The 13,172-nt window shown below is 38.7% G+C and overlaps 1 protein-coding gene across 1 annotated transcript in view; it reads right to left on the bottom strand.

Annotated features, from left to right (window-relative positions):
* Nucleotides 1–1,659: 1,659 nt before the first annotated feature.
* The window catches only part of cmip (c-Maf inducing protein), a 28,066-nt gene continuing 16,553 nt past the window's right edge, over nt 1,660–13,172 (bottom strand). The window contains exons 10-21 of the mRNA XM_057347502.1: nt 11,957–12,328; nt 10,641–10,706; nt 9,756–9,782; nt 8,430–8,478; nt 8,173–8,280; nt 7,967–8,083; nt 7,719–7,859; nt 7,390–7,437; nt 6,373–6,519; nt 6,183–6,288; nt 5,890–5,960; nt 1,660–5,348 (exon numbers count right to left, since the gene is read on the bottom strand). Of these exons, the coding sequence (XP_057203485.1) occupies nt 5,295–5,348; nt 5,890–5,960; nt 6,183–6,288; nt 6,373–6,519; nt 7,390–7,437; nt 7,719–7,859; nt 7,967–8,083; nt 8,173–8,280; nt 8,430–8,478; nt 9,756–9,782; nt 10,641–10,706; nt 11,957–12,328 (1,306 nt within the window). The 3' untranslated portion in view covers nt 1,660–5,294. The remainder of the gene's footprint in view (nt 5,349–5,889; nt 5,961–6,182; nt 6,289–6,372; nt 6,520–7,389; nt 7,438–7,718; nt 7,860–7,966; nt 8,084–8,172; nt 8,281–8,429; nt 8,479–9,755; nt 9,783–10,640; nt 10,707–11,956; nt 12,329–13,172) is intronic.

Below are 13,172 nucleotides of genomic sequence, written 5' to 3'. Positions count from 1 at the left end.
TTCTTCCAGGTTGCTAAAGATAATCCATTAGGAGACCAGTGTAAAGGAGTGATGGATAAGTGTAATGTTGGTAAGGTTTTGTACAGTAGCCTACACACACACACACACCAAGCAAAATATAGCGTTTCGTTGGCATATAAAAATGCAAATTATTTAAATTTAATTTATTATTTGAATGAATTCACCTCAGCGTTCAAAGCCAAACATGCCAAAGTAGTGACACTACTGCATAAAGAGAAGTGAACTCGATCAGCTTCAAAGTTTGAGATCTCAGAGCAGGTGGACGAATGGTACCAGGTGACACTGAGCATTATCCAAAGAGAGCAGAGTCTGGAGAACACGGTTTATCTTTCTGTCATAGGATATGACAAACACATCTGTCAAGTGACTGGAAATGACTGTATGGATGGTGATATCTTCCTTTATGTAGAGAATAGCAGAAATGGAGTTAAAAACCAGAATAGCTCTTGAGATGTCTGACATGGTGGTATACCGCCAGGCTTTCAAAAATAAGCCTGTGGGTAATTTAATTTCCTTACAATGACTTTTTTACTATGAATAGGGTAAAAAAGAAACAAACTGCTCTCTTTTTTACATCATGAAGCAAAATAATTAAATTCTACGCCACATTCAAAACGTTCTAGAAACATATCTTCAGCATACATTTAACCATTATTTCATTCTTTTTGGAAGACCTCTCAGAAAAGTACAGCTACAGAGAAGTCCGCTCTCATCCGGATAACATGATTCCAAAAGAGGGGAATGAAACGCTCTGCTTCTGGAGTATAACCGCACAGCTCTTACCCATGTGTAACCCGCTGCTCAGCGGGTTGATTCCTCCAATCACGACCCTTGTCTTTCATGGAAATTAGGTTGCCAAATGGTGGCTCTTAACTTAGCACATAGAAAACCTACACACGTATAATTATTAATAATTTGTGCTAAAAATCTGCTCTTTTAAATCAGCAGCGGGTGCCACGCGGGTCCTACAGCAGATTAGAAGCGTTTGCTCAGTGATAGAAACATCCAGAGGAAAGAGTGTGGCTTTCTCATTTCAACTTCACATTTATTTATTTATTTGATTGCCGTTTTGTAATCCACACACCATTGTGCGTCAGTGACAGTTGATAAATATAAAAGATATGTTATATCTTGTTTGTGTAGGCCTAGCTGTTGTAATGTTATCAGTGAGCTGCAATGATTATACTAAACAGAATATCTACTATACTGCCTTGCACTACTTTTTATCATGGAAATTTGACTTTGATCTGGACTCTAATGTGATTAATAAAGCTTAACACTTTTTTCAATGACCTTGCAATGATCCTCAGATCAGTACATTCATCTGAACAACGCTCTCTTTACTCTAAATGGCGGCACAGGCTATGTGCTTAAACCAACCAAGGAAAAGCAAACTAAACAAATCTATCATAACTGACACCAAGCAATGGTAAAATCTGAATGGAGTTTTCCTGGTTTTCAAGATTTATAGTTCCCTCAATTACTCAGGTAAGTACTATTATTTTAAATGAAGTGCTATGTTAGTACAATCTTGAATTTGTCATTTTTGTTACAGCACTACTCTAAAGACATGTAATATAAAATCATTAAAATATTATATTAACAAGTGTCAGAAAAATATGACAGCTTCCTCCAATCAGACAAGTTTAGAAAGATCTGTTCAATTTCTGTTTTTATTAGAAGAACAGGTTTTGTGAAAACCCGGAGCTTGCCTCACTTCTGATGGAGGTTGATGTAAAACAGGGGAAAGTACGAAACAAACACACACTGACTAATACCGGTTTTCCTATTCCATTTAGCAATAAAAGGAAATGTACAGTAATATGGATCCATTTATTTTCTTTTAAGGATTAAAGTCATCAAGAATTGACAACAGCAGTATTGTCCTGGCAATGCACATGTGGTGAAAAGAAGCATGTGCTTTGGTCAAGTCAATGCAAATGTCAACCTTACGATGAAAAAAGTTTTCACCAAAAACGAGTTTTTAACAAAGGTTTCCACCATACTGATAGGTCGTCAGATGTCAATATTTATTATATTAACTACTTTATGTTAGATGAAGAGGCATCCCTTCTCAATTTGTTATGGTTTGCACATTTGAACACATCTTAGTGAACAGAAATCCTACAAAGTATGCCGTCTCTCAAAAACGTGTGCCCTTTCTTAACATCCATAACGAATTCATTTTAAAATACCTCTTTTAAAATAGATAACTTGTGCGTAGACTGATATTTTTCTGATGTCTGGACTCTATCATCAGGGGTTTTAGTAAATTAGAAACAGATGTTGGTAATAAATATATTCTGAGAATTTAGATTTCATGTTTTGACTAAAAATGTCACATCCATAACGTTGGAAATTGTTTATTTGCGACTATTCTTGCCTCCTGCCTCTGGATCATTTACTTTACTGGTAAAGCATTTTGTTGTATTTTTTCTCGAGAACTTAGGACATAACAGTTATATTTAGATTTTTGTGATTCTCATGACAGAAAAAATGTAATGGTATATAGTAAGGTAATTTACTTTTTGTCCGAGACAAAAAAAACAAACGTTTCGCCATGGTTATGTCATATTTTGTCTTCCTTGTCAGAAGAACGTGAATAAGAAGGCTTTTACAGCAAACGTCTGAATGAATGAACGTCTAGATTAACATATCAATAAAAAAGCTTTAAAAGCTTTCTATTTGAAACATATTCACAGACAGTTTATTTTGATTGAAACTGGTTCACATATTAGGCTTATTTTCCTGTCGAAGGTGTGTGTTACAAAAGCCACAGAGCAGCAGCGTCAACCCAGCTGTAGATAGAAGCAGATAAACACAGAAATAAGAAATAAGGGCAGCAGTTCTATCCGCAAAAATTCCAGGAGTCATGGGAAATGTAGTTCACTTTTGTATGTACACCGCTGTGCCACGGGGCCCACAGGGAGCCCATCCAACATCACATTAAGACTCAGTCTCAATTTAACATTGCAAACGAATAAAAAGAAAGAAAATGGAGACCTTATAATATGTTGGTAAAGAGACATTGGAAACATACAGCGCAGAGCTCTACAGGTTGTAATGAACAAAACAGTGGTGTGGAGGAAACAGTTTGCCAAGTTACTTGCGTAAAAAAGGTCCATTCACACTGGTTAGACAAGCCACTGTGATTTCTGAACAAGAGAGATGGCATTTTCATTTTAAGGTATGGAAGGGAGGAACCCAGCCCCCAAGTTCCTTCCACCCACAAACAATGCTGTTAGTACACTCCCAAATGCACCTTGTGAAGTAAATAACCCACGGGTTTATCGTTCCGTGCACACAGACGGATAAACTCGGTCCATCTCTCAATTTTGGAAACACATTGATAAAATGCTAAGTAGCCGAGGGGCACGTCTTAAAGCTAGTGATTTTACCCTTGATATTTAAATCGTCATAACATTACAAAAATGCAACATGCAGGGATTAAACGGACAAAAAGACAAGCAACAAAAATGGATGAAACACATAGTCCAAAATATAATTAAAAGCAATTTTCATCGAACACAATGACAGTGCATTTGGTCAGTGGGAGGAGGGTGAAGAAAAACAGGTGACCGTATGCACTCATCGCAGAAATGAAGGCAACAATAGTCTTCCAAACGTGAGGAGAAACAAACATTTGATAAGAGAGGGGAAATTATATACACTCATATGTACATTATACAGTATGCAACTACGCAACATGGCAGAACACAAGTTGATGCCGGTTATGGCACCCGGTGCTGTACTCCCCCGGACGGCGTCTACATCGGTGTGTAAGTGAAAGCACACGCCTATCAAAAACCGCTATGTTCAAGACCGGCCACGCAGACGGTGCCGCAACTCGTAGCACAATCTATCTATCTATAGTTTTTAAGTGGGAGTAAAAACAGACACTCCTTTGTAAACACGGATCAGAAAAAGAGTTTCTAAAGAAAACCATCCGATTTAAGTTGTGACTGTAACTTAAACTGACCGTCCCGACCGCTTTTTTTATACGAGATATTTCTTTCGACAAATAATTTGATCTGTCTCCTTCAAAACACGTCTCTCTACTAGTCAACATACAGTGGTGATGAACTACACGTTTAAAGAGACAATCACGAAAGCAAGAAAACAGAGTCATATTGGACGTAGCACAAATCTTGGCTCGAAATTTCGTTTTTATATAAATGTGATGAATCTTTTGTCAACCGTTATGGCAGGACACTCGTGGTGGACTTCTAATGACCACTAGAGCAAGTTTACCGAGAATAATAAAGCCTAATAATCAGTTTAAAAGTCATCATCTATGTACAACTTTCCTCAGAGTTGCTAGGTCTATACAGGAAATGTTTTTAGGCACCATCTTGGTTCAGTATGCTTGACAAAAGAATTGAAGGAAAAAACACCAAATAAATGGGGCTCATAAATACAGAGTAGTCCCAGACTACTTCCTGGACGACGTGCTCTTACATACGGGTGTAAACTTAAAATTACACTGTACAACGTGACTATAAAATGAGAAAAAGAAATGATGAAGAGCAAAGCACCTTAATTGTCTACTTTAAAAATGGGGATACGTCGTTTTTTCTTTACAAACACACACGTGAAAGCAGTGTATGGGGAAATATGCTTATTCAAGTTGATAAAAAAGGACGTTTCAGAGCGACGGAGAGATGAATGTGTGAAGAAGTAGACATTGTTACAGTGGACGAGATTTCCGGATGTGAAATGACCGACAAAGCACACAAAACCATAACAAACCGTTTTGTGGAAATCTTGGCTTTCCACACAGGAGGTGATATCAAAACTGTCCTGGAATGTGGCTCTGAATATTCAGGCCTTCATCAGATGCTGGTACCACAGGGGACATGGCTCCAGGTGGTTCAAGGAGAACGGGACAAATCAACTTGTGGGAAAAAGGACTAGGATTTCAATCCATAGTTTAAGCTGACGTACACACGCGAGGACAAAAGACGCGGTTCCTCTGAGGGGTGATTATAAAGGCAAGACAACCAAAGTCCCCTTTATGATGTCATTAGAAAGGTTCCTGTGCTGTCTGATGATATCACGAGACAATTCTTGCACTTTGATGGCGCTGTGAAGAGCGTCCTTGTGTTTGGATGAGATACTAGTCAGTTCTATGATATTATCAGAAGATCCTCGTGTTCGAATGATGTTCCTATAAATATTGTTTTCCGTGTTGGTGATTATGTTGTGATCCGATGATGTGTCAGCGATTTCCTGTGTTTACACATCTCCTCGAGTCTTGCTGATGCTGAAGGTGTTTACCATGCCTCGGTGTAGCGAACATCTACTTCCTTTAGGTTGGGTAGTTTGGCCTGTGGGTAGGGCGAAACAGACATTTAGATACCAGGATGCTTAATGTAATTTACACTAGCGGGATCAACATGTTGTTCCCGGAAAAACTGCTCTACTGCCTACAGTTTGCCAAACAGACAGTGAGTCCCTGTCTCAAAATCACACCGTTGGTTAAATGAATATTGTTATGCTGAACTATTGACAGTGCAATTGACTGAAAGAGATTTTAAACATTACACACATCCGCTTTATATTTAAAGGAATAGTTCACTCCAAAATAAAAATTCTGTCATGTACTTACACACAAGTTGTATTTTTCTGTTATGTATAACACAAAAGAAGATATTTTGAAAAAGAGTTCTGGGGCACTACTGACTACCATTGTAGATGTTTTTCCTACTATGGTAGTCAATGGTGCCCCAGAACTATCTTTTTTTTTTGCATTCAGCTGAACAAGAAAATGTATACAGGCTTGAGGGCGAGTAAATGATGACAGAATATGCATTTTTGTGTGAACTATCCCTTTAAGTTTCAATTCATACACACAGTCATCTCTCTTACCTTCAGGTCCTCATACGTGTCCGCAGTGAGTTTGGTACTGTTCATATTCAGACTGCACAGGTTTTTCATAGCTGCAAGAACAAACACATTTTATACTACACGTAACCTAAAGTGTGTGTCACTTGCGCTGGATACTTGCAAACATAATAAACAAACGTATTCGTTTATTATAGACCAAGAAGCTAGTCAACAACCCCAATGACTATACATTTTAGCAGTAGTTTATTTGACAGTTCACACTGTATGTAGCTGGTAAATATGGTGACTGGAGATAAAATGTATGCAAGTCTTACAGCTGAGAGAGAGCAGGCCAGCGTCCGTGACCGGAGTCTCACATAAGTTCAGAACCTGCAGACAGGCCAGATGCTCGGACAGTAAGCGAAGCCCGGCATCCCCAAACTGAAAGAGAAAAAATGCAAACAAAATTAATAAAAAATAAAAGAGTATAAATGTATCTAACCTAAAGAAATAATAAGACGAGACCTGAGTGGACCACAGGTTGAGCTGTTTGAGGGACGGCAGCTTGATGAGCTGTTCAGCGCAGGCACTGGTGACGTTGGTGAACGCCAGGCTAAGGTTCTCCAGGTTCCCAAAGGAACCAGAGCTCAGGAGACGAGCCAAGTCTGCATCCTGAAGAGAAACCGGCAAAAATACACGTTAAAGAGGTTTTAATCATACAGTCGCCAAAAATTAAGAGACCATTCCAAATTTTCATTTAATCAACATTTCTACAGAAAAGACACATGAATGTCACATGATGTGATCACATGCATACAACATGCGTTTAACACGTGCAAACAAACACATGTGAAATGTGTTTTTGTAACATTTTGGTGTGAATTCCATGTGAATTCCCATGTGAAACACACGGGATAACATGTAAAAACCCATGGGATGACATGTGCAACATGTGAAGAACATGTGGAGACATGTCGCACGTTATCCCATGGGTTTTTACATGTTATCCCATGGGTTTCACATGGGAATTCACACCAAAATGTTCCAAAAACACACATTTCACATGTGATCACATGTGTTTTTTGCACATGTGAATTTCGTGTGTCTTTTCTGTAGATGTATTGTGGTCATTTCAGTCCAGTGTCTGTTGAATTTCAAAAAAATCAAGCCAGCACTGCGAAAGACTGACAGCATGACGAGGTTATCACATAAAAAAAATACTATTTGAACGTTTCCTAAATACATTTACAAATATTACAGTTGTATTGCCAAAAAAAGTGAATGTGAAGTTGTTTTATTTGCAGTATTTGAGCTCTGAAAAAAGCATTTTCTGTTTTTTTGACCCGTTTCTCCAGTTTGCATGTTCTGCAAATAAACGCAAATAGAAACAAAAATTTTATTTGAAAATTTGGAGAAATATTATTAGCAATTCACAGATACATACCTGTGAATTCAGAAAAACTGAAAATAATTTTGAAATGGTCTCTTAATTATTTCCGCAGCTGTATATAAGAGAGAATGCATTTAGAAACCCACACTTACTGTAGACTTAGATGGCAGAGTGAGTCGAGTAGGTCCTCCTTTTCTTTGCTAGAGAGAAAGAAAAACTGTATAATTTCCTAGTTGTTCTGCAGTTTTTATTTCACACACTAGGTGGCACGCGTGGGTACATTTAATGCCCAATACACAGGAAGTCTGTAAATGGGTCAGTTCTGTCTTTGTGTGAAAACCGGAGCACTGCGTTAAACCAACAGGCTTCTCTTGCCCCATGACAACACAGTGATGACTGTGCAATGACCAGCCATTATGGAGGTCTGTGCACAGAAATGAAAACATCCGTGTTGATGTGTGAAATCGGTTTGTGCGCTCACCAGTTCTTTAAGCTCCCTCTGCCTGTCGCACAGCTGCTCGTACATACGCAGGCCGACCTGGGTGCTCTCCAGGGTGGAGATGATCTGTAGCTGTGTGTCCTTGTTCTCGATGATGTTATACTCCAGCATAAGACACAAGATCTGCGCGAAAACACAACACATGCTATGATTGCCATATATTGACATCCTACATCGAGGTGTGGTAACTCGCTGCATTTCAAAACAAAGCCACTGTTAGTCATATGCACCTCCACCATGGTCTGGTTCCCTCGCAGGGCCAAGAGCATGCAGGGTCCCAGCTTGTTTTCAGCCAGCGACAAGAGAAACTTCTTCGTCTTGTAGCAGGAGCCCATAAGGATGTGGACCTGTGGAGATGAAAGACATCGGGCCATAAAATCAAATACAGTAAACTAAAATGAACCCAAGACATTATTTCATACGAACGCTGTCATACCATGCTGGCAAACAACTCTCCATCATCATCGCAAGCCACGCCCCCTGGACTGTACAGCTGGAACCACCCGTCCTTTCCAGAGCGCACACTGAGCAAACAGGAGTGGACCTGTGAGAGACACACACATGTATACACAGTCACAAAAGCTCAACAAACCATTGTTTACCAAGTCTACAGTCACAATATTAAGCAAGCATTCCATGTGAAATGTAAATCAAACAACACCCTCTCTGCAAACTGCAGTTTCCTCGTCTCACCTCTTGTCTGGGGTCCTTGGCGAACCTCTGAATGACGTATTTTAACTCTCTGTGAAAACAAAAACAAAAAGAGGTTTGTTAAATGACACAACATGTAACCTTAAACTAACACTAAGGATACAACTCGCATAACTTCATTTTTATGTTTATCATTTGACTGCAGTACGGCAAGACTGATACTGACTGATGCTTTATATTAGAATACCTTATTTAAAGGTACAGTTCACAAACAAACAAAAAAATGTGACCAAGTTGTTTGGAAGAATTGTACTGGTCATTTTTGTCCATGCATTTATCACAAATGGCGACTGAGGCTTTAAATGCAAAAGCACCACAAAAATATTCAATAAAAATATATAAATAATAAAACCACATATAATATTTTAATGAAATAAATAATACAGATTAAAAGAAGACCACGTTATACTGGCTTTACAAGAATTGTAGGCTGTTTTTGCATGACTTATGCATGAATATAGCACATATAGTGTCAGAACAACAGTACCAGTCAAAAGTTTGGAAACTTAACAAAACTATGGCGTAGGACACTACTACAGGGAATTATTTTGTGACTAAAAAGCATCTAAAATAAAATAAAACTATGTTATATTTTAGCATCTTAAAAGTACCCATCCTTTGACTAAAATTTGCAAAATTGTTTTCTTGGCATTTTGGGAAGCTTTTCAAGCGTATTTTAAAGAAGCAGGGTTCTTATTGGCTACTTTTTCTTCATTATTTGGTCCAAGTCATCCATTTCAAAAATAGTTTTAAATAACATTTTTGTTTTCTAATGAAAGAAATTGATGTTTGTTTTTGTCAACAAAAGTAATTTCAGACATTTAAGCACACACCTTGAGATTAAAACGATTGTTAAGATCATTAGAAACATTTCAGTCACGTATTTCCAAACTTTATAATGGTACTGTATTCTTATAATAATATTTATTTATGTATTTATTTAATTTAGAAATTAATCCTCATTCATTACATATCAAAAAATGCCCAGAAATATTTTGGAACCGTGGACGATCCTTTAATTGCTACTCTTGGGCCCGGTTTCACAGACACAGCTTGGCTTAAGACAGGGCTATGCTTTAGTTGAATTAAGATATTTATGTCGCTTTTATAAAAATGCCTTAGAAGAAAACATTACTGGTGTGCATCTCGAAACAAAACAATGGCACAGAAATATTTTAAGACATTTCTGAGCAAGTCAGTTATGACAGGTCACACATTCATTTTAGTCTGGGACTAGCCTTAAGCCTTGTCTGTGAAACCGGGCCTTGAAGTGTTCTGTATACAGTAGCTCTTACGGTTGTCACTTACTTTGTAAATTTGGCATGCGCGAGGGCCCTAGAGAGGAGACAGAGAGAAAAACATTGAATCAGGCACATACAAAATAAAGTGGCGTCATTTTTACATAATTACGCGTGTTGCTTTATTAGTCTGTATGAAGACGTGCTTGCCTCGACACGCATGATGTTACAATTTCAAATCAGAAGTGTTGTGTGCATGTCTGGGAGGACTTCAAAAAGTGTTTTGCATGTGTGTCACAAGAGCTCTGGGATGCGTCTGGCTGTTATTAACATTTCCTAATGAAGGTTGGAAGCTCCGTGTGGTGTACGAGCGCAGGTGAGCCCCCCAGCCTGTGGCAACCGCAGGGCTCTGCAGGAGACCTGTAAGGATGCGGCCCGTCCTGCAGGGCCAATTACAGGAGCCACAGAGGACACGAGACAACACTCCCAATACCCACAATCCCACTGCAGTGCCCTGCCGCGGCTCGCCCACGTCAGAATCTCCCCCGCACACCACCCCTCCAGAGACCACCCCACGTACACCGAGCCCATGATATCAGGCTTTCTGTGCATTACACAAGGGAATGATGAAGAACAAGAAAGAGATGAGGTAGGTCTAAAGCTACAGTCACAATGGTACAGTGATGCAGATGGTACAAACAGTCAATATTCTACTAAATCAGGATGATGCAAAGCAACAGATTTCAATGAAAGCAATGACATCAGAAAAAACAAAACAGCCAATATCAACAGCCTGTTGCTATTGTAACTCCATCATTCCCAAATGAATCAATGCGGATTCAAATCCAAATAAATCCGATTCCATAATCAGTGGAATCTTGAATCAAACTGAATGTGAATCCAAACTAGAATTAAATCAAATTAGGAAATCAGCCTCGGCGGAAGATGCTCTTACTCTTTTGGGAAGGGGATGGGTTGAAGAAGGCTGGCCAGTGCTGGTCTCCAGTCATCGTAGTCTGATCTGTGGAGAGAACGGCCCAGAGGAGAAATTAGAGAATCGGATAGGAGTGAGAATAGGGAAAATAATAACCACCGAAATGGTTAACAACATAGCATTTAATGATGTGACAAGTGCCTGATATAAATACGGGGGCTGATTTAAGCTCTCTTGGAAGTTACCACATGTCTGCATCTTTCTTTTTTCCTTTTTCTTATATTGGGCCAGTCAGAAGCTTTCTATGTTGCCAAAACATAAATAAGCATTCAACAATGTTTATTTTTGTTCTGTGATGGCAGCACTTCTCTCCGGCATGTGGGCAGATTTCACAAATCTGTACTAACAATGTACATAATATTCAGTTACGATTCATTTTATCAAATGGAAATGAAATGCAACGTCTTAAACTGGCTTCAATAACATGACATTGGTCGGTCGAACAAATAGTCCCGTCTCAAACTAAAGTTTAGCCAATGTTGCTAAATTGTTACAGACATCGTCACTGACTCCATTTCAAGCTAGAAAAATGTATATTAACATATTTGCTATAAAGGCATTTTTAAACATAAACTAGGCTATTGCTTAAAATATCACCGTGTCTACACCGGACGCGACACGACAAAAGACATTAGAAACGCATTAGTTACTCATTTTTTATTTTGTCCACACTGGATGCAGTGCGTCGCGCCCATTGTAGACACGGTGTATGTGTTAAAGGAACAGTTCACCCAAAAAATGAAAATTCTCACCCTAAAGTTGTTCCAAATCTGTATACATTTCTTTGTTCTGATGAACACAGAGAAAGACATTTGGAAGAATGTTAGCAACCAACAGTTTTCGGACATCATTGACTACCATAGTAGTAAAAATGACAATGGTAGTCAAAGGTGCCCCAGAACTGTTTGCTTTCATACATTCTTCAAAATATCTTCTTTTGTGTTCAACAGAACAAAAGAAAATACAATAATTTTTTTGTAATTCGGTAGTCAATGATGTCTCAGAACTGTCATTTGCAAAAATTCTTCCAAATATATTTCTTTGCGTTCAACAAAACAAAGAAATGTATACAGATTTGGGGAAATGTATACAGAACTTTAGGGTGAGGAAATGAGGACAGAATTTTCAGTTTTGGGTGAACTGTTCCTTTAATGGCATATAAGTTTTTGCTCTGGTACCAGATTTGTTACCAAGAGTCGTGAAAATGTACAGGTATCCACCACTGAAATTCAAGGGGAACATCTACAAGACAAACATAACAAACAAAACCCACTTACAGCATCTTGAGAATAAGAGCGAAACAGCCCAGCACTCTGTCGGCGTGCGCAGGCAACTGAATGGACAGGGCGTTGAGCGCGGGGCTGACCAGTAGACAGTCAATCAGGTTGGGTTCGTTATCGCCCTCCGCCGGGGCTTTTTTCAACATGTTTGTGTTGTTGTTGTTACGCTCCAGCTCCACGAGGATCTCGCTGGAGTTGACGATGGAAGGCGGAGGTGAGAGCGGCAGGGCGGGAGGAGGAGACAGAGCGGTGGTCGGGGGTGGCGTGGGAGGCTCGGGCCGCAGCAAGCGCAGGGGCATGGGAGGTTTCCTCTCACTCTGCTGTTGGCAGCCGTTCCGGATCTCCTTCAGACTGGGAGAATTGTCTCGACTGAGAGAGAGAGAGAGAGAGAGAGAGAGAGAGAGAGAGAGAGAGAGAAGATATTTGCATGCTGTTACACAAAAACAACAGTTTATTTTTGTGGCAAACTTGCAGTTAAAGACAACAACAAACAAAACAAATATGGCTCAAATGTGTCTCAGACGTTTGCAGCGGTTGGCAGCAATGGCAGACTTTGGCAACAATAGAAAGTTTGTCACTACTGACAAACAGCAATGTGTTGAACCTTTGGCAAATATTTCCCTTACAAAACAAACATATCTGAAACCTTGTATCTCCATATTTTGTGATTTAAATTTTTTGCCATAAATCATTATTATTAGTCACTCTTTTATGTTTGTCATTAGGTTTTGCAAATATCCAATCAATAAAAAGTATTAAAAATTGCTTGTCAACTTTGACACCACTGTGTGTAATTCTATTCCCTTAAAAACAGTAAATTTGGACATACGAGGATTCCGGAGGACAGCGAAGACATATGGAAATATAATGCAATATATTAAATAATACATTTCCATTACATTGGAACCAAGTTCCTATATTTTTAAATATTTGAAAAGCTGCAATTCCTTACAAATTGTTCAATATATTGTAAATTTATTAACAACTATTAATACATACATATTTACATATATATTAAATGATTTTTTGCTAAGGGTTGCCACTAATGTTAAACAGGCAAAAAACGTTTTTTTACATTTTTGTGAAATTTAGATATTTTTTGGTGAAATTAGTTATTTCAACAGTTAAGGGAAAACCATATAGTTAAGTTATAGACAGTTTCAGCAGCAACAACCTGAACAAAAGTTATGCGGCCCAAACTAAACGTCTAGTA

Source organism: Triplophysa rosa, linkage group LG12 (genome assembly GCF_024868665.1).
Source record: "Triplophysa rosa linkage group LG12, Trosa_1v2, whole genome shotgun sequence".
Lineage (NCBI taxonomy): Eukaryota > Metazoa > Chordata > Actinopteri > Cypriniformes > Nemacheilidae > Triplophysa > Triplophysa rosa.
The sequence above is the reverse complement of the archived record's forward strand: the minus strand, read 5'-3'. Positions and strand labels throughout refer to the sequence as shown.